Source organism: Astatotilapia calliptera, chromosome 12 (assembly GCF_964374335.1).
Source record: "Astatotilapia calliptera chromosome 12, fAstCal68.1, whole genome shotgun sequence".
In the NCBI taxonomy this organism is placed as follows: Eukaryota; Metazoa; Chordata; class Actinopteri; order Cichliformes; family Cichlidae; genus Astatotilapia; species Astatotilapia calliptera.
In genome coordinates this window covers 20,000,356-20,021,208 of record NC_137433.1, presented here as the reverse complement: position 1 = coordinate 20,021,208, position 20,853 = coordinate 20,000,356, and the positions used below count along the sequence as shown (strand labels likewise).

The following is a 20,853-nucleotide window of genomic DNA, read 5'->3' as shown; positions in this document are numbered from 1 at the left end:
GTTTAATAAATCAGTGTTTCGTGACAGATTGCTGTTTTAAATGTATGAAACTAGAGAACATTAAAGAGAAACTGAGTGATATGACTTTTTCAGCATGTCATTTCTGGCTCTGAAGTATTGCCATAATAGCAGCATAAAACACTGGAGAAACATTAACCACATGACTTAGTTGCTGATCAAAGAGTTTAATTACAATTAACATTTATTCACTGAGTATTTGCTTTTCTTGCTAACCTCATCACCATAGCTCCAAATTTGCCTGGAAGTATCTAAGGAGCAAGGCAGGGAACAAATAAAGGATAAATTAAGAACTACTGTAGCTGCTGTATAATATACACTCACTGTCCACTTGCTAGAAGGTGGTTGGACCCCATTTTGCCTTCACCAGCATTAATCCTTTGTGGCATAGATTGAAAAAGCTTCTGGAAACATTACTGAGAGATTTTGGTCCATATTGATATGATAGCATCACACAGTTGCTGCAAATATCGAATGTGACTCTCCCAAACCATGACATCCCAAAGATGCTTTACTGGATTGAGAGCTGTTTGAGTACACTGAACTCACTATCATGCTGAAGAACTGAGATGATTTGAGTTTTGTGACATGGCTTGTTATCCTGCTGGAAGCAGCCATCCGACAATGGGCACACTGATCAGCAACAATACTCAGGTAGGCTGTGGCGTTTAAACGATACTCAGTAAGTACCAGGAACCATCTGTGTGTGCCAAATATCTAAATATCTGCAACACTATTACACCACCACCAGGAGTCTGAACAGTTGATCCAAGGCAGGATGGATCCGTGCTTTCATTCTGTTTACCCTTCCATCCGAATGTGTCAGCAGTAAAGGCTCATCAGACCTGGCAACCTGTTTTTCCCTGTACAATCTTGGTGAGCCCATGTGAACTGTGGCCTCAGTTTCCTGTTCTTAGCTGACAGATGAGGTATCTGGTGAAGCCCACCTGCCTTAAGGCTTCAAAGTACTATGTCTTAAAAATGCTCTTCTGCATACCTCGCTGATAAAAAAAAATAAAAATAAATTATTGGCTTCACTGTTACTGTTTCCTCCCTGTCAGCTCAAATCAGTGTGGTCATTCTCCTCTCACACCAACCAGGTAATTTCACCCAGAGCACTGCTGCTCACTTCCTTTTGGACCATTCTCTGTAAACCCCAGAGATGGTTGTGTGGGGGAAAATAAATGACAGCATGTCTGCCACCAACAACCATGCAATCTCCTTTCTACTTCACTCTGATAATTGGTTTGAACTTCCCCAAGCTGACTATGGTACGTGCCTAAACACATAATGCTGCTGCCATGTGACCTGCAGTCCCACAGAGACTGTTTCACACTGTGGAAGCAGCCATGAAGAAGCTGGGCCAGTATCTTTGTTTAAAATAATTTGGCTGAAAAACAACGCTTTTTTTAAAAGAAAAAAAAAGAACAGTACTGAATTATGAATCAATAAATAAAAGAATTAATAATTTAAAAAAAGAGTTACAGAAAATGCTTAATATTTGTTATGTGACTTGATTTTTTCTGTTTCTTCCTTCCTTCCTTCCTTTCTTTTTTTTTAAACCTGGAGGCTCTGATGTGAAAGGTACCCCGTGACGTCAGTGTCCCGTTGAATGAACCAAAACATGGCGGCTGCCATGGAGCTGAGATGCTGGGGAGGAGACTGGGGTTTGCCTTCTGTTCACACCGAGTCCCTCATAGTTCTGGTAAGCTCACAGCCTGTTTACAAACACAACACGCTCAGTGCACCTGGAGCCGCTTTTAAAACGGCACGTCACGTCTCCGGTTTGCTTTTCGTCTCCTCTCTCGTCCTTTGTGGTTAGCCTCCGTGCTAACTTACCTGCTGCAGCTTGCCTGGTAAGTTAGCCGCATCGATGTGCAGGATAGAAAATAACAGCGTGTCCAGCTGGACTTCATGTCCCAAGCACAGAGTCACGGCTGTGCTGGCTGCAGGGTTTGTCCTTCATGTGTAGCTGGCTGTCATAAGTCACTCCCATTGTTTGAAAAGCTGTGATCTCTCAAGGTCAGCTGGTTGAGCCTCGGATTTAAAAAAATATTTATATTTTCAGGTGTATTTGAAGGATTCTCGCTAAAAAGCTGTAGATGATAGCTAACCTGATAACACCGTCCGAAAATTAACAGTTTTTTGCTGCTAACATGTTATCTGTCATTGGGTGCTCTTGCCACAAGGTGACACTTTTTCTTAGTTTAAATGTCAGATTTTAATGGAATAATTTTGTTTCTTGACTCTGATGGCTTCAACAGCCTTACAATTTAATCGTACGAAGGAGCAGGACAGAGTGTGCCCTCTTCATTTCTTCTTGAACCTTTTACTCAATTTAAAAACAGAAGTTTTAATGTAGTTTAATGTTTTTGGAAGCAAATGTGGAATTTTTTTGTTTTGAATGCATCATTTTGTTTTGGCAAATCTTTCTTGATTTAGAAAATAATTATGTATTGATTTAGTTATGGTTTAGTTATAGTATGTTGTGATTTGCTGTTTTGTGTTTGGTGTGTTGTAGATCATTGTAAACACTGAAAGTGACTTTCTTTTACTAAAAGGTTTTTGCAGCTGGGTCTCTTCGATTCAAATCATCAAATTTGCCTAAACATTTTATGGTTCAAAGTTTGAACATGTATAATGATCAGTTTGAAACTTGTGCTTTGTGTTTCAAGATATATTTTTGTGAAAACTGGTGCGTCAACCCATTAAAAAAAAATCCGAACCAGTGTTTGAACATGAATATCTCTGTGTGAATACTGATTAGCTAAAATCTGAAAAAACTAAGCTAAAGCTGTCCTGTACACTCTCATATTTGAGAACACACTAAAAAAAAACTTCACATTGCAAAAGACAACTAGTGAAAATTTCTGAATGCAATGAAGTTACATACTGCAAAATAAAACATGTATAGTATTTTTTATTAACACTAAACTTTTAGTCACAAAATGTTATTTTGATTCCACTTTCATGATGGATTGAACAAATATGCCAAGTTGTACTGAAAAAACACCAAAAAAATCAATTGATAGTTTAATCTGAATAGAACAAAAATAGATATCTGTATCTGCCCAAGTTTTTTTTTTAAAACATGGTGGAATGACACACCTTTACAATAGTCCCCTGTAGCCCTAACCTTTGCACCTGCTGGTCTTTATTTTGATGCCTTTTTAATTTTTCTTCTAATTTTTGTTATTTTATTTACGTTTTCTCTCTTTCCCTGGAGCTGTTGAAGGTGAGCGCTGTAATCATAGTGTCCCTGTGCCAAATTAGAATTTGCAGTCGATGCCAAAGTCCTGCTTGATTGCGGCGAGCTTTCATCTGTACTACAAGACTGAGATTGTGTAAAACTTTGATTAAAGTGTCACAGTCCTGCACTGTGGCTCTAAAAAGTCTAGTACTCATCTCCCTGAAAGTAGTTGTATCCTGTAGTACTTTTGCTCTTAGATCATTTGTTCCAACATAACATTACATTTGAACTATAAGTGATATATTTTTTAAAAACCTTCCCTAACCTGTGTTTTCTTTTAGGCATACACCAAGTTTTCTGGGGCAAAAGTCGCAGTTTCTCCAATAGACTGGACATGGAAAACAATTACAGGTGGGCTGCACCCTCCCATAAACACAGTCTTACAGTTTTAGGCTCTGCATGCCTTAAACAGAGAATCAGTGAACCCATAAAAGAATATATAACTGTACATATAGTTATAAAGAATGCATAATTCATGCATTCTTTTAAAATATTTGTATCTGTTCATGCATCTGTTCATGCAGCACACTTGCAAAGGTTTTGCGACTGCGTCTTGCACGGTTGTGGCACAGACTTAACAAACTCTTCCGTGTAAACGCCTGCCAGAGTACTCAGAGCCATCTCTGAGGCAGTTCTTCCCACAGTTTATTTCTCAAGAGACCGCATTTTTCCTTGATAGCACGCACACACATGATTAAAGCATTACCAGCCTCCCTGTTGTGGCTGGTAAATGTAAATTACATTGAGCATGATGAACTTGATTGTCTTTAATAAGACATTAGTCAGTTGTAATACCCAACTTTAATGTGTGTTTTCTATTAATCACAGTGACTGTCCCAGAATTGGTTTGTGGCGACACTGCAGTTCAAGAACCAACACAAATTCTTAACTTTCTGAGGAAACAAGTGAGTGCGCCTGCTTCTTCGGCATGTGTCCTAAACTGTTTAGCCAAATCTATAAATCTCTACATCTATTTTTTTTTTAAACAGAGGTTTAATGCAGACTATGAGCTGACAGCCAGACAAGGAGCAGACACGATGGCCTACATCGCTCTGCTGGAGGAGAAGCTGCAACCAGCTCTGGTAAGTCTTTCCTTTTGCCGTTTCCCTGACAACATGTGGTCGTAAGCTAACAGGGTGATGTCTGCGTCCCACAGCTGCACACGTTCTGGGTCGATGCAGAAAACTACTCCAATCTAACACGGCCCTGGTTCGCCTCACGCTCGCCGTTCCCGCTGAATTTTTTCGTACCAGGACGTCTGGCCAGCGGCGCCCTCTCCCGCATCCTTCTAACCACAGGAGAGGCACCGCTGCACAGAATCTCTGAGGTGGAGGGAAAGGTAAATGCCGCTCTGTACCGATGCATCGCTTAGACACAGTTTAAACTTCGCCTGGAGTGAGATTCTGTTTTTTCAGAAATGTAAATGTGTCTCTCTCTCTGTGTCCTGTAGATCTACAGTGATGCTAAAGAGTGCCTGAACTTGCTCTCCTACAGACTGGGAACAGCTAACTTCTTCTTTGGCAACTCGTGAGTTCTCCAGTGTTTGCATACTTTTTGTGTTTAGTTAGAGAAGCTTTCATACACTCCACAGTTAGACTGCTATGGGGAAGCAGAATAGACTAAAAAAACCTGAAAAACTCGCATAATTCTGATTTATTTGAGAACTTTTTTATCTTTGCTTTTCCTTGGATTTCAATTCAGCTGAAAACATATTAAAAATGAATACATGGAATAAACAAAGTTCTTTATTCTTTAGTCCTTCACCTATGTAGGTTTTCTGGGTGTTTAGCTGGAGTACTCTTCACCAAGTGTTTATTGGCTGTCCTCTCTTTCTCCTCCCTTTGGGGGCTCCATGTGAGGGCTTGACTGGTGATGATCGACACTGGTTCTTGTAGCGTGCTCGATTCCTGCCCTCTCATTACTCTCTGGTAGCACGTGTCAGCATTTTAGCCCAGAATGGAGTGACCACCGGCCTGAGCTTCCACCACATGAGCCTGCAAGTGCTGATGAGGACAGATCCCATGTTAGCTCATATATAGAAGTCTGGTTACAACTTTTACTCCTTTGTGATCGCTCTTTTTAATAAAATACTTTTTTCCCATCATCCTGGCTCAAGCTGAATTAAACACTGTGTGAGTTTAAGTTTTTAGGAAGGAGAAAAACAACATCAGGAATATTTTATCACAGCAAAATATTTTATTTTAAGCATCATTTTTGTTTTCTATAATTTGTCATGAAGGCGAAATTTTAAATGAAAAGTTGATTAATCTCGCAGCTCTATTTTGTGCAGGGAAAAAGTGCTTCACAGATTTTCTGATTGAGGGTTTATGAAGACCTTCTATAAGTCAAGTCCTGACATGTCTGAGTGTATGTTTCTGTACATGCGTGTGTTTGTGCTCTTAGGCCGACCAGTCTGGATGCCTTTGCGTTTGGTTTCCTGGCTCCCCTTCATAAAGCCAGTCTTCCCAGCAGCCCTCTGCAGAGCCATCTCAGACAGCTGGATAACCTTACAGGCTTCTGTGACAACATCCTCGCAGTCTACTTCAGCTCGGACCACTTTTGTAAGATTGCTGCACAAGCTGGTAATACTCTATAGTGGTTATAGCTTTTACTTTTTAAGCGCTTGAAACAACTAACATCTTTACACAGAACATCATCAGCACTTTAATTCTTCGCACATATTTCTTTCTTCTCTTTCTTCTGTTGGTTTTACTTCTGGGTGTTAAATGGTCTAACACGGCTCCTGTTCCACTCACTGTCTGCTTTCTACTTTTTCCTCTTCTTCTTCTTCTGTCTGTGCTCCCTCGCCTGATCTCTCTCCAGGTCCTCTCCCACCTGTTCAGGAAACAATGGATGCCAACCTCCAGAAACTAACTCAGCTTGTAAACAAAGAGTCCAATCTGATAGAAAAGGTGCTTCTGCTTTCCTTTTTCTCTTCTTTTGCATGGGTTCATAGTTGCTTTCTGCAGGTACCATCTCAGTCGTGTTTCTGGTGTGTTTTCATTTCTCGCTTGTGCTTGTGGGCACTAACTAAACTGTACATCCTTTTGCTGTAGATGGATGACAACCTGCGCAGCAGCCCACAGCACAAACCCCACAGACCAGAGCCCAAACCCAGTCTGTCCAGTGCAAAAAGCTCTACTCCTGCCTAACACCTGACCTTTAAATCCTGCTCCATCTCTATGAATCGCAGAGCAGCACCCTGCACACATAAGATGCTGTTCAGAACATGACTCTAAAAAACAAACAAACAAAAAATGAATGGAAGCATAACTATATAAATACAAGAGGCTATTTTAAGATAACGATGAGAGATTTTGTTTGGAAGAGAAGTGACAGTGCATGTGAGGCTTTAAAAAAGAAAAAAAGAAGCGTGCATGTATGTGGTCAGCGATGGATTGCTGTGAAGTGGTGCTTGATGAGAAAGACACAGAAAGTTCAAAGAAAAAGTTCAGCAGGGAAAATCAGCAGCACAGTTTAACCTCTGAATGTGGACCACTCGGCAGATTTTCTTTTAACCTTTTCACTCTTTTTTTTTCTTTCGTTTAAAGGACACCTTCGAGACCTTGGTCACTACAGTAGAGCACTTTTAAGCTAGAGCACTTAACATGTTTTACCACCAAGGATCTATTTTAAGTACCTTCCTCGTGTCCACTTTAAAATGTTCCATAAATTCTGTTCACATTTGAATGGGTGTAATGTACAGTATGTGCGCGGACATGACTATAAGAGTAACTAATTTAACTTATTTAACTTTGTTTCAGCTCCTCTGCTGTGTACAGAGTGTACAGTTGTAAATATTGTTATGAGGATAATCAATGAAATTGACTTCCTGTTTCCTCTAAAAAGGAGCAGCTTGTTCAAAATGTTGTTGCTAGACACACGAAGGTGAGAGAAGGGCCATCCATGCATTATATTTGTGTGTGACCCGAGGATCATGTTTTTTTTTGTTCACGATGTCATGTGGCTGTAAGAAAATACTCACTTCTGCTGTTGCTTTCGTTTTCTTTTTTCCCCGCTACCATTTTCACTCAGTTTTGTTTCAATTTTGTGCTGCTATAATTTCCTGTGCCACAGACTGAAAGGGTTGGAAATGTCTCATTAGTTATCTTGGTTTGTTTTTTTTTTTTAAACACTATAATTTGGACCACAAAGTTAGAAATTCCCTCGATGAAGTGTTTGTACTCCGTGTGATTCCTTTATATGATTTCTCTTCACTTCAGACCTTCAAAAACTCACTTCATGGCCGCATGCCCTTGAAAGCACCGTGCTCTGAAACAGATGTGCTGGGGGGAAGGGGGGGGGATGCTGGTCAGCCGTCTTGTAAGGACCATAAGGGAAAAGTGTGCCTTCATGACTTCTCGTGTCTTGTACAAGTGTCAACATGCTAACTGTGTCCTTCATCATTTTGATACATATATCCAAAATTATATTTGTAATGTCTGTTGCTCACAATCTGTAAGTGTCTATTAAATTACATATATGATAAAAACGGTTTCTGGCTTTCCCCCCCAGTATTGCTGAATATTGTGGCGTGATTGAATAATAGTCAAAATGTCCTCTAACACCAGACAAGAACTTTCTCACAGACTCTCGCCATCCTGTTTAATTTCTGAATGCTGATCTTTCCTCCATCCTCAAACCAAGCCAACGCATCAAGGCATGCTTTTGGGTTTTTCCAGTAACAATTACAGAAGATTTCTCTGTTGCCTGCCGTACCTCTCTGACTGACTGTGATCATTTGTTTAGATGTTGGGAGGATAGAGGGCTCTTTGTCTGGTTTTGGCCTTCAGCCTGGAAAAAATTAATCGCAGAGAAAGCTGAGAGGAAACGACGCATACTTCAGGTATTGTCCAAGTCGGTCACATGAAGGCGAGTATCCTGCTCAGATTTCTCCTGGATGGTTTGGGAAGCGGGTGCAGTAGCTGGAAATAAATACCACATTTTGGATCTGTTAGAAATTTCAGTCATCTTCTGCCTTTCTGTGCTGGAACAATATGTTTGTCAAGTAATATTAAATAGCATCAAGAAAAATCTGGTGGCTCCAGCAGAGTGTTGTCCACCACAGGAAGGCTGTCCCTCTTCAGAGGGCTTTTCTCCAAGTTCCAGCCGAAAAATCCAGTACATCACATGGAGCATCTGGTCACTGATGTGTTGCATGTGTGTACCCTCCACATTTCTGCTCCCTCCCTCTTTCCATTTTCCCAGAAATGATAAAAGGTGTCAGAGGTGAGTGAGAAGGGGGAAAGGGTGTGATTGCCTGGAAAATAATGATGCAATAACTGCGAATGTCCTCTCCAAAAGCATGTAACTGTGATGACCACTTGTGGCTCACAAACCTTATAAAAGGGGATTTGAAAGTCTAAATATGGGTGGAAATGCGATCTTTAGGACAAAGACCAAAAAAGAAAAAAAGCTTGTCTGGAAAATAATTAGATTTGTTTCTTTCTGTGGTCATTTGGTTCAGATCAGGTTTACAGTTCTCTCCTAACTTCCAGAAAGATTATTTTTAAAAAGACAGTAATACAGTTAACGGAGCACCAAGGCCCCCTAGTGGTGACATATTATTAGGAAAATGAGTCAAAACACATCTGCAGCACAGAGGTGTTTGGTTCAAATGAAGGGTCCTTTCTATGTGGAGCTTCCTCCGACAGTCCCTGCAACACACTGGTGTCCGGTCCAGGGTGTACTCTGCCTCTCTGTGACAGCTGAGACAGGCTTCATCAAACCCTGAACCTGATAAGGGGAGGATGGCTGGATGGTAAATGAGTCTAACCAATTAGTTCAGTTGAGCAGATAGAAAAATAATCATGTTCTTTCAGACCAGAAAAATCTGTTTTTACAAGACAGAAGAAGAAAAACAGCTGATCTGCATTTGTTGACAGTCACACATAAGAAACAAAGAACTGATTACATCTCTTTAAAAAGGTTATTTACACAAAACAAACATATTCACATTATGAAACAGTTTAAAAAGTGCCACAGTGTATGTTTGGAGACACAAACTCAGTCCAAAACTTTGTGGTGACAAAAAACCCCCAAAAAACCTTGAGTAATAATTTGTTGAAGGACTAATTATGCAGAGGTTGTGTTCAGATGTCTATATGTTATTAGAGCATTTACTAACAGCATCTGTGGTGAAGGGATTGAATGAACTGGGTGAAATTAGAAAAACGTTTACAAAAACAGTAAAAGATTGTCACATGTTTGGTTCAGAATTATAACATTTTTCACATTTCATTTTTCATTCTCGCTCATCAATGGGGGAAATAAATCAAAGCACTTAATTTGAATCCATTTATATGAAATAGAAGCTCTATTTTCTAAATTGAAAGTGTCCTTTTTAGGGTTTTTTTTAACCTAGATACATATATAATTTGAATTCAATTGCAGAAAACTAGCTTTTAAAGCTTTATGTGGTTGAAGTACTGATAATAATAACTTAGATTTGTATTCCACCTTTCAAGAAACCCAAGGATGCTTGAAGTGATCGTTCTTCTGTCAGCTAACAACACACAAACCCATATATTAGCTTTAGAGGAATCATCTCTTCTACATTATTCTTCAACATTTTAAGAGTCCATCGTGACCTGTAAACTCTCCACTGTGTTAGGCTACTAGCAGAGCTAGCTGTCCTTGGTAAACTCCGGCACCACCGGCACCATGCTGAGCTCCAGGCTGCCAGGCAACTCCAAAGCCAGAGCGGGCTGGCATGGCTGAGTGAAGTTCTGTCTGAAGGTGCCTAATAACTGACCGCTTTGGGCATTGTAGAAAGACAGACGACCGAGCTGGTAGTCCAGGAGAGTGCCCACTCTGTCAGGCGTCTCAGTTACAAACACGCTGGACTGAATATCATTATGGAGTAACTGATACCTGAAACTATAGGGGCAGAAAGACAGAGAAAAGTGGAAGTTAAAGACCAAAACTATCAGAAACATCACAGAAATGGGTGAAAATTCCTTATGTTTACCCTGATGGTGAGGGAGTACACTGCAAACACCAGGACAGGCTGTTTTCCCCCAGTGAGCTGTTTCTGTTGGCTGTGCTGTATGCCACTCCGAGCCTGTAGGCCGTACTTTGTGACACGCTGGTTTCCCAGTAATAGATCCCTCGTGCTGGCAGCAGCTCACCAAGGATGGATGGACACCTTTAGGACACGATGATTTTAAAAAGAGTATTCCTAATAAGGTCTACTGGATGTGTTCTTGGGTTACACTTACTCTGTGTCTGTGAGCGAGGCGGTTTTGTGTGCATCCTGGGAATAGTGCAGAGTGGTCTGGTTCTCTGAGAGCTGGAGAGCAGGATGAGCTGATGCCTTCAGCAGGTGGAACCTCGTGCCTCAAGACAAAAGTAACAGACAGTATAAAAACATAAGCAGGGGAGCAGAGATTCTGTAGGGTGGTTGCACACCTGTGAACATAAAATCATCATAATCAAGATTTCCGTGGACTGTTCTTTTTACCAATTTAAATGAACTCTACCGATTCTGCCAAGTAGAGTAGTATTCAGTCAGAATTATACCAGAAGCTTATTGATGGCTACCAAAAAACATCTCTTGGGTGCAACTTGCTAAGCCTGCATGCATACTTTTGACCCTGTGTGGATTAGAGAAAAAAACAAAACAATTCTTGTTCTCTTGTAAGGCATTAAAGATGTATGCTGCACATCAACAGCATCATTACAGCCTGGAAAAAGAACAATACAAAGAAATCTAAAGCACCACATTACTGTACCATTCATGCCCATGATGTCATGTACATCCTTTAAATTTCTAAACATGATTTGTGAAGTGTGTGTTCTTGATACCTTTTGTGGAAATGAGTGCAGCCTCGCTCTGTTCACTGGCTCCAGCCTCGTTCACAGCTTTGATGTAAAACAGGTAATTCTCACTGGGCTGCAGGAGAATCTTTTGCTCACAGGTTTTGATACCTGAGATGGATCTGGGAGTCACATCAGCAAAAATATATGCACAAACAAACATTTTACATAAACATCTAGTATAGTAACATGTGTCAGTGTGCTTACCGGTCTGGTTAACACCCACCTGAGCCCTTCTCCTTCCAGTTCATACTGTCGGCAGTACTCCAAAGTGTAACTCTGTCCAGGAGCCCGTTCTGCTGAGCTCCACCTCAGAGTAGCTGAATCCCACAGGATGCTGCAGCGCTCTGTGTCGATCACTGGCACTGAAGGAGCTGCCAGAGAGAGACAACTAATGAAAAGTACACCTTTATGGTTTTGCAGGACTTTTCTTGCTTCGTCTGTAAACTACAAACAGCCAGATTGCTTCCAAGCACATTGTCTTAATATAGCAGAGGAGAAATCTGAATTCTGTCAAGCATGTCAGGAAAAAGTGAAAGCAGTTCTTCAACTTTTTTATCAGACAACAGATGTGTTGCTATAAGTCCAGCGTGCAGACTGACCAGTTCTGAAGGTGAGTCTCTCGCTGGGCAGAGAACAGCCTGTATAGTTGACAGCCATCACCCAAACCTTGTACATCTTGTCAGATTCTAGGTCCTCCAGGACACAGTAACTCTCCTTTACTGTCACACGGTACTCCTCTGACACAGCTGTGGACCACAGATATAAAACACCTCAAATGTAACCCTGAAGACAAACACCTCCTTACATTTATATACTCAGAAACCTTTTAATTTGTTCACTGTTCAACATCATTATTAGTCTTCCACAATTTTCCAGTTTAAGAAACATCCTGTAAGTATTTACCGCCCTGTGGATCCTCCATGCAGTAGACCTGGAAGCAGTCTATGATATCTCCAGGGTTGACTTTCCAGTAAACTGTGACGCTGGTGCTGGTGGCTGAGCCCGGCTCCTGCGGCAGCAGTGTCGGCCTCTGGGGAACTGAGACACACAGCAGGAAGCTTTATGCCACATATACGTACGTGTGATAGCATGAGATCTGCAAACACAGGGTAAGCTCACAGCAGGCCCACCTGGGATTCCTTTTCGCTGTGCGAGGTTGGAGCTTGAAGTGTTGGCCTTGGCATAGTCCTCAAAGACCAGCAGTCCCTTGGGACCCAGCTCCATTGTCGAGGCTGAGTCCAGAGCTGCTGTAAGCCTGACCATAAACCACAACGTGAATCAGCATTAAAGTGTGAGCAATCTGCTCACTTGTCCAACTTTATCATCCAGTTTCCCAGACATAGATTAAGCCTGAACCTAACCTTAAAGAAAAATTCAGTGACGATCTCCATTATAAAGACTGCATTTAATCCATGCCTGGGAAACGCAGCCTATATGTTATATATTTCTATGCTATGGTAGATCAGTTAGAAACCCTCACCCATGCACACACCACATGGATCTTTATTTTGTGGCAATCAGTATAATTATAAAATCTGTCTTCTGATGATACTGACCTTCACACCTCTTGGCAAAACTTTTTGGTGTTAAATTCATGTTTTTGGTTAAATAAATTAGCGCTTTTTGACTTTTTGTCACGGCTTCTTAGATATGTAATAATAAAACAAAAATTCACTCATGCATTTTAATATCCAGCATACCGGCATGCTCCACAGGTTGAGGTTCTGGAGGTCAAGCAGCATGCCAAACTGGTTGCCACTAAAGTCCTGGGAAACCACACTCATTCCCAAATCTTTAATTGAAAGCAAATTACCTTGCATGAATGTCTTCAGGCGACTAGTGGGGGAGCAGATTGAAGAAGATTTTATTAGAAATTTGACACAAACCCTCATGAGCAATAAACCCGAGGAGCTTCAGGACTCACGCTGGCCTCAGTCTCAGCCTCTCTGCTTGCGGTCTCCAGAATGGCCTTGGCCGAGTCAATGCTCTCCTGGAAGGAGACAATCTGATCATAGAGCTGCTCCAGCTTGGTCTTCTTTTCCTCCTCCATGCTGACAGACATGTTATTGTACTGCTCCATCACCACATCCATCATCTCCTTGTTCTGAGCCTTCATGGCCGCCTCGCTCTCTATGAACTGATCCTGAGCCAGACGAACAGCAAAGAGAGGCTTTTGATTAAACTCTACCATGAGCTAACAGTGCTGCTTAGAGCAACTAAAGCATGCTTTACCTCCACAGAGTTGTAGGCAAGCTCCAGCTCTGACACCAAGTCCTCGATGTTCTCCGATCTCTCCTGAAGCTCTGAGATCCAACCACTCAGCGACTCCTGTTTTACAAACACTTACAGGTTAAATGAAGCTTGTGCGTAAGTTCAGTAACGAAGATCTGCAATCACTCATCTCCCTGCTTTCCTGGGTGCTCAGCTGCTTTTCTGGTCTTTACATCACTACTGCTTCCCCATCCTGTCAGTCTCAATACTGACATCATTACTCTAGTCCAGTCATCTTCTTGCCCACCTTCTTTGAGCCAATCAGCATCCACTTTGTGTGGTTTAAATCTGTGTTCTCGTCATTCTCCCTTTCAGACTCTCCTCCCCATCTCCACCTCACAGACACCTCAGTTAAAGCTCCATCCAAGAAGGCTTGGATGTAGTCATCATCTTCAGCACCACCAGCATCTAGACTTCGGGGGGCTCCTGTCCTAAATCCTGTCAGTGCTGGGATTTTGTACCACCATCGTCAAAGTCTAACTGCTAAAAAGTTTTTCTGTCTCAATAAATGATGTTCAGTTCTTCCAAGTGATCTCTTCTTATTGAAATATCAGTTGTAAGCACTCTGACAATAATGCAAAGGTGCGAAGTGAAATATTTTGCATATGATGCCAAAGCTGAGCCAAAGCTCTCTCAGAGTTTGTAACCTCAAAAGATTATAAAGTTTTAAAGAAAATCTAGCAGATAAACAAGAATACAGATCTCTTTGTGGGCTGGTATCTCTGCCAGGGTTTCACAGAAGGTGTTTCATCTTTCACAACATTATTAACCAACTGAAAACAACATGCTTTCTTTTTTACTCATGATAACAACTTCTCAATTGCTCTGTCGAGTTCTTTATCTTGTTTAAAGATTAAACAAATCCCTCCCGCAAGTTGTTACTATTCAGAGAGATAAAACGGGTTCATCCTGAAGTTAAAATACGAGTCTGCTGCAGCTTTAAGGAGAGCCATCAGAGACGCTATTCCAGGAAGAAGAGCAGCGGCGATCCCCTGTCACCGCTTCAGCACAAGCAGCTCACATTTAACTGGGTCAAGATGTGGTCACTGACCGCTCTCTGCTCTCTGCTAAGAGTCTTAACAGGTGTTTGAAGGAGAACGTATTAACATACCTGCATACACAACCCTGGGCCAGTCACACAGAGATAGCCTTTAGCTTTACCAACAGCCAGACTTTAGTCATATGTCTGAATGTATTCAAATAAGATTTTTTTTCCAAACAACAGCCACTTCTTTGAGTTATTAACAATCATGACCACAGTAAATTTTCAAAGCAGTAACTGTGGTCTTGAAAAGGTATTTCCCTTCACACTGCCGGCTCCATAATATTCAACCACAAATTATGGGCCCTGACATCTTAGTTCTAAATTAGTCTGAGGGTCAGCTGGCTAATGTTTGATGCTTAAAATAAGCCAGTCTTTATTTTTCTGAATGCCATGAATTTCTCATCTAAGAGCAGATTTATAACATTACAGAGCACTTTAACACGTGTTTGACAAACAGCCCCCTGTGCATGTAGAAGTGAAGCAGTACAATGCAATTTCTAGCTTGGAGAACTGGACCGGACACAGGTTTGCTAAGTTTCCTTGGTGAGCATGCCAGGATCTGTGGAGTACTTGAATATACTGCACTTCTTGGTGCTGAAGTCAGACTTAGATTAGAGCTTTGCTCTTTTGATCTTTATGTTGTTTACTCTCTACAGCTGTCAATACTTCACATAAATATGGTGGATCGCACATCATCAAGACCTGGTTCAAATATCAGCTGGAAATGACATTCAATCTTTCTTAAAATTGTTCCAACTTTCTCTTCATTTAAGTGCCAGAAGTCTGACATACCCCTCTCCTGTTGTCAGGTGTTTCCTGACAGACCACATGGAAAAGCCAAAATAACTTATCCCTTAGTGAGGCGTGTGTGTTTAGGCGTTTTCTCTGATTGTTGCAATAAAATGTGTCTTGAACCTTCAGCCTAAAAATGCAGATCTGTGTTTGTTTGCATTTTAATTTGAGGAAAAAGACTAAAATAGCTGATTGTTAGAAGGTTTCATCTCCACACGTGATGGCTGACCCTAAGCTCACCCAGAGGTACAGCGAGAGAGGAAAGCGCGCCTGTGTGTGTGTGTGTGTGTGTGTGTGTGTGTGTGTGTGTGTGTGTGTGTGTGTGTACGGATTGCATATCATTTTCTACGTGATGATGTCACACTGGACCTTTGCACCGATCAAAGCAGAGCATTGCATCACTACAATTCAATGTGCTTGGCTGCAGCCTGAGAAGTGGCGGCCTGTTGGCATTGAATGGAAATGTTGACTAATCTAAGACCAGTTTATTATAAACTAATGCCCGTAAAATGTGTGATGTTCATAACAAGAGTTCATAACACTGGTGAGATGTAGGATAATGAGCTGCTATTTGATCGCAGTACTCGTCAGTCATGAGTGTGGTTTTTGTGCTGTGTCAGCAGCTACATGTTTGAATGATGAAACAGTCGGGAGCCACTTTGACCTTCTGGAACCAGAGAAAATAAAAAATGTTGATTTGATTTTACGGTATAAAAACTGGTGTTCTGCTTTGTTCAGTTCATGATGCTGTGCTACTTTTTGTATTGCACTCTATATCATAGTTCAGAAAGGAAACTATATCCTGACTACTGCTCTTGGCTTTGTTTTTAGGCTTTAGGAAATAACCACTGTAGGCTAGGTAACCCCTTACAGGCTGTTTTAGACAAAATCAGGTGAGGTACCATAGAGAGCAATTACTTCAGCATTAGTTGTAGGATGTAGGTCCTTTCCCAGCTGCCATAGGGCGAAAGGCAGAGCACAATCTGGACAGATGGCCGTTCAAATTCACACCAAGAGGTAAATTAGAAACATCAATAAACCTAACCCCGAGAACTGCATGAACCAGAGAGAACCAGACATGGGGGAACATGCAAACTCCACACAGATAGTGCTAACCGCTGCTCCACTGTGCTGCCCTGCGTGTGTAGCTGTGCTTCAATATTAGATTACCTTTATTTCTTCGTAAGCCGTATCCACGGCAGTCACATCGTGGCTGTGATGCTCTACAGACATGCAGTCTTTCTCTGACATCAGAAATCCACAGGTGAGACAGAACCAGTCCATCCCCTGTAACTCAGCAGCTAACTGGGCCTGCATTTCCTCCTCTGCGTCGATTATTTCATAGTCAGCCTCAATCATTTCTTCTTCTTCTTCTGGGAAATAATCTACCTTCTCTACCACCATCTCTTCATCCTCTTCTTTCTTCAGAGTAGGCTGTGGTAATAGCCCAGCCACATCTCTCTGTGTTTCAGGTTCTGGCATCTCCTTTGCATCCTGTTTAGAAATCACTTCATATTCCATCTCAACATCAGGCACATCTGGGCACTCTGCTAATCCCCAATCTTGCTCCATTTGTTGCTCAACATCCTCTTTGTGCAGATCAACATGTGGAACTAGATCTGCTTTAATAACGCTCGTTTCTTCCATCTCGTGAATCTCTGCCATCTGTTCTACGACTGTTTGTTCAGGATGTATTTCCTCTCTGTGCACTTCATATGAATCCTGTTGGGGAGTAAAGATGATTTTGTCTTCTTCTATGGGTCTCTGAATCTTCGCCTCCTTGGAGTCAGCTTCCTCTACAGGTGCAGGTGGCGAATAGTCCATATCGAAATCATTCCTGGTTTGTTCTTTTTCTTCTGCAGAGGTTTCTGGTTCTACTTTGACTTCAGGCTCCATCATTGTTTCTTCTACTAGTGCCTGAAGTTCAGCTGTGCTGTTAGACTCAGGGAGAGGAACCGTATCTTTCTCTGACCACTGGCTGATCTCTACATCCATCTCTACAGCTTCTCCTTTGGGGACGAGGAGGATTAGCTCATCACCTACGGTCACTATGTCTTGAACCAAAGTCCTACTGGTCTCTGCGGGTACTTTAGAGTTTGTTTTGTCTGATCCACCATCAGCCATGTCTTGTTGTGTCTGCTGAGTTTTAAGGGTTGCATGAAGTTTCTCATCTGCATCTGTCATGACTGGTTCTGAAACAGGCTTGGTTACTTCAATGGACGTGGCTGTGACCTCTAACCCTTCTTTATCCAACTTGTCCTCAGCAGTAGTTTCCCCTGTCAGAGGTTCGTGTCCTTCAGGAATACTTCTCACTTCCTGAAGATCGACACAAACTTGGGTTTGAATCTCTTTTTCATTCACTGCTTTTTCCGTTACCTCCACAACAGTGTGCACTGCAGCATCACAGTCTGTGATAACCTCAACAGGTCCAACGTCTTCGGCTTCTCTGTGCTGTGACGCTGGTGTTTGAGCTGAGGGTTCAGTCAGAGTGAACGTTTCCTGTGTTACAGTCTCAGGTTCCTTCACTTCAGCTAAGTCCTCTGCTTTGGTTACTAGTTCTTCATCAGCAGACTCTATTTTGGTGTCAGAAACAACCTCCTCAGGCAAACTCGTCTTCCAGGCTTCTGCTTGTACTTCAGATATATTGACTGCAGGAGGCACCTCACTGCTTACAGGTTCTTCTATATCTGCACGCACTACAGGTGTCTTCTCATCAGTCTTTTCTAACACCTCCTCACAGGCACGCTCAGGTTCAGTGCAGCTTTGCTCACACTTTTTTTCTTCTTCTCTCTGATGACCCTCACTCTGTTGTGTATGGTCAACTTTACAGTCCGCCTGGTGAGTTTCAGGAAGTGGCTTTTCTGAGCTGCACTCAGAAGACTCGGTCTTGTCTGTCTTATCTTCAAGCTTCATTTGTTGATCTTCCATTTTTTTCTCTGGTGGTTTAGACTCTTGACCTGAATCTTCCGAGGTCACTCCTATAGTCTCCTCCTGAGTAGCCTCAGAGAGTTGCACTTCCTGCACCTCTGGTTCCTCCTTCTTTACCTTTTCTTTCTTTTCTTCTTCTGGCACTCGTATTAAACATCCCGTCATTTCAAACGTACTCTGCGGCCACATCATCCTTCCTTCGCTCTCACTGGCCACCGGCTCCGGTTGAACATCCAGCGTAGGAGATTCGTCTTTTAAAATGAACTTCTCCAGGTACCCATGTGCCTCCTCTGAATCTGACAAACGTCTCCTGTAAGACTTCTCAGATGCCACGCTCTCTGCCTCAGAGTATTCCTCATCACTCTTCCTCCTCTCACCCACAGCATCCTCGTAAAGGTCAGAGTACATGAAGGACATGGCAGTGGGCTCCTCCAGCAGGATCGGGTCAATGATCTTAGGAGGTCCAGGAGAGATAAAGATGGGCGTGAGAGTGGTCTCTTCACTCTCAAACAACACTGATCCGCTCCCTTTCGTTGACCTCTGGCTTTCTCGTCTGCTTCTCATCCCTCCTTGGCTTTCAGTCTTGTCTTCTTCTCTCTGATGTAGTGCATCAGCAGGAAGTCCTTCTCCATAGAAGACCTCATCAAGGTGTTCCCCAACTATCTCTACGTCCGAAACAAATACGAAAGAGTCCTCAGATGCAGAGGGGGCGCCTGTGGCTGTGTCTCCAGCAGGCTTTTGTTCCTCAGCTTGGAGTTTTGCTGCAGGCTGTTTAAACTCCTCCTGCAGCTCTGCTTGTTCTCCAGAAGCCACCACATCCAAAAGGGTAAACTTCTCGAAATAGTCAATGTCACCGGTGCTTTCTCTCTGAGTGGGTGTGTGTCCACGCTCTGTGTCTGCTGATGGCTGAGAAGAATCTTGCTGTGGAGAAATTAAAATCAGCATCTCAATCCAAAAAGTGCACTGTAACACTTAAACTGACAAATGAAGCATAATAAAGATCACAAAGTTCATTATAACAATCTTTCAAATGAAACAGAAAAGTACCTCCTGGTGTTCCAGTATTTCCTCCCCCTCTGGCAGGACTTGATTATGTTGCAACGTCCACTCAATGTGATTATGAGACTTGATCTTTGGAGTCTGATCCAGATAAGACAAATTGTCCTGCAGCTCTGTACTCTCCTCCTCGTCCACAGTGGGTAGTTTAGAGGGGACTCTAATGTTAAGAATCTCATAGCCCTCTGAAATCAAACTAAAAAGCTGCTGATCTTTGCTTTTGATTTCCTCCAAGTCCGTCTCTGTTTTGCTGTTTTCCTGCTTGACATTGGGAAGTGAAACCTCTGCCATCTCCGGTCTCTCCACGCCTAGAGCTGAAGCCGATCTTGAGCTACCAGGTTGGCTCAGCCTGTCCCCGAGCCTACTGCTTCTTCCTCCAGACCTCGTCCTCCTGCGGACTACTTTCTCCTCATCAAAGACGATGGTGATCTTTCCTGCAGCTCCAGAGCCCTCCATACTGTAAGCTTCAGAGGTGGAGCTCGTCTCAGAGGCCCACGGAGTAGAGCAGCGGCTAGAGGCCGTCTCCCAAACAATACCACTGTCCTCGCTCTGAACTGTTACCATCGAGAACGACGGATCCACCATTAGGCATTGGAGCTTGGGCTTCACCGATGGGTCCTGGACAACTTCTCGGAGACTGAAGGAGAGAGGAATTGACAGAGTGAGAGGAATGAGGAGGGAGGAAGGAAAGGCATGACTGCAAGAGGAGATCTTTTTTGGCACAGCTCATGGAAATATAACCTGAGGACAAAGCAATTAATCAAATCAAAACATATTCGAGCAACATTTTGGACCACCGAGGCAGCTGAGTTAATCTAAGATGAAAGCACAGTAACACTAGTTAATCTTTTCTCAAGATGATCACTTGAGATTTGCAGATCTCCAGCATTAGACCAGGTGTTTGGTGCGGAGCTGCCAGTGAGAGTGATGATCTGAAAAAATAATGATCTGATGCGCTCTGAGCCATCCCTCCGGCTATGAATACACCAGAGCCCCCTGAAAGGTGACGTCCCAAGGCGTCATTCATGTAATATTAGAAAAGCGAAGCCTGGCCTTCTGGGATGCATCCAACATATCAGTTTCTTCTACTATTTATGAAATGGGAAGAATAAGTAGAGGAAACTAGTATAAAAATGAGATGTAAAACATGTTGTGGTGAACAACATCGAACATTGATATAGCTGCCACACCGACACTTCTTTACGTGATTATTTAAGGCATTAAGTTAGATTAATGGAGATTAATGGAAACTAAATTGAGTTTATGTTTTCCAGATGGAGATGAGCTACATCTTCTCCTTTCCTTGTTTATAACAAATTATTTGATGCTAAGAAGCTCAGAGACAAAGAGCTAACATTTAAAAAAAAAATCACTCTAAAACAGAGATAATATGAATAAAATGAGGTTATTCAGATTCTTTTTTTCTTTTTTTGTAAATCACCTGTTTTGTAGCTCTTCCAATTCATCTTCATCATCCTGGCTCATGACATCTGAAGCTTCACACTGAAACTCCTGCAGCTCCGTCATCTCCGAATACAGACTCTCACATTCGTCCATCTTGGTAATTTCCCCCAAATCTTCTCTTTTCAACTCCAAGTATTGTTTTTTAGAGTCCTCCTGATGTTTTGAGTCACTCTGAATTGGTAGTCGGTCCGCCTGTTTGTGTCATTCT

At 42.2% G+C, this 20,853-nt stretch overlaps 2 protein-coding genes across 5 annotated transcripts; one reads left to right on the top strand and one right to left on the bottom strand.

The window, feature by feature from the left end:
* The first annotated feature begins 1,548 nt into the window (after window positions 1–1,548).
* On the top strand, window positions 1,549–7,760 carry mtx3 (metaxin 3). Of its 4 annotated transcripts, none has more exons than XM_026188307.2 (9): window positions 1,549–1,723; window positions 3,550–3,619; window positions 4,097–4,173; window positions 4,258–4,350; window positions 4,425–4,607; window positions 4,719–4,795; window positions 5,672–5,829; window positions 6,092–6,180; window positions 6,325–7,760. In XM_026188307.2, the coding sequence occupies exons 1-9, from the start codon at window positions 1,631–1,633 to the stop codon at window positions 6,418–6,420; spliced, it is 936 nt and encodes a 311-aa protein (XP_026044092.1). In that variant the 5' UTR covers window positions 1,549–1,630; the 3' UTR covers window positions 6,421–7,760. The 4 variants fall into 4 exon arrangements, with proteins under 4 accessions (XP_026044092.1, XP_026044091.1, XP_026044094.1 ...); XM_026188306.2 differs by having other exon boundaries at window positions 5,672–5,850; XM_026188309.2 differs by lacking the exon at window positions 6,092–6,180 and having other exon boundaries at window positions 1,550–1,723.
* Window positions 7,761–9,084: 1,324 nt separating this feature from the next.
* Window positions 9,085–20,824, bottom strand: cmya5 (cardiomyopathy associated 5). The gene is made up of 14 exons (XM_026188297.2): window positions 20,623–20,824; window positions 19,173–19,818; window positions 16,368–19,046; window positions 13,322–13,417; window positions 13,014–13,232; window positions 12,903–12,925; window positions 12,220–12,344; window positions 11,993–12,127; window positions 11,689–11,835; window positions 11,313–11,460; window positions 11,075–11,208; window positions 10,489–10,606; window positions 10,239–10,415; window positions 9,085–10,147 (listed from the first exon to the last, which is right to left on the bottom strand). The coding sequence occupies exons 1-14, from the start codon at window positions 20,736–20,738 to the stop codon at window positions 9,895–9,897; spliced, it is 5,016 nt and encodes a 1,671-aa protein (XP_026044082.2). The 5' UTR covers window positions 20,739–20,824; the 3' UTR covers window positions 9,085–9,894.
* Window positions 20,825–20,853: the final 29 nt, after the last annotated feature.

Coding starts and splice junctions, on each gene's coding strand:
- mtx3 (XM_026188306.2), top strand. CDS start 1,631: ATGAACCAAAACATGGCGGCTGCCATGGAGCTGAGATGCTGGGGAGGA. Junction 4,796..5,671: donor AACTTCTTCTTTGGCAACTC/GTGAGTTCTCCA, acceptor TTGTGCTCTTAG/GCCGACCAGTCTGGATGCCT. Junction 5,851..6,091: donor TAAGATTGCTGCACAAGCTG/GTAATACTCTAT, acceptor ATCTCTCTCCAG/GTCCTCTCCCACCTGTTCAG.
- cmya5 (XM_026188297.2), bottom strand. CDS start 20,738: ATGGACGAATGTGAGAGTCTGTATTCGGAGATGACGGAGCTGCAGGAG. Junction 19,819..20,622: donor TTGGAAGAGCTACAAAACAG/GTGATTTACAAA, acceptor TCTCTCCTTCAG/TCTCCGAGAAGTTGTCCAGG. Junction 10,148..10,238: donor TGTACTCCCTCACCATCAGG/GTAAACATAAGG, acceptor CTGCCCCTATAG/TTTCAGGTATCAGTTACTCC.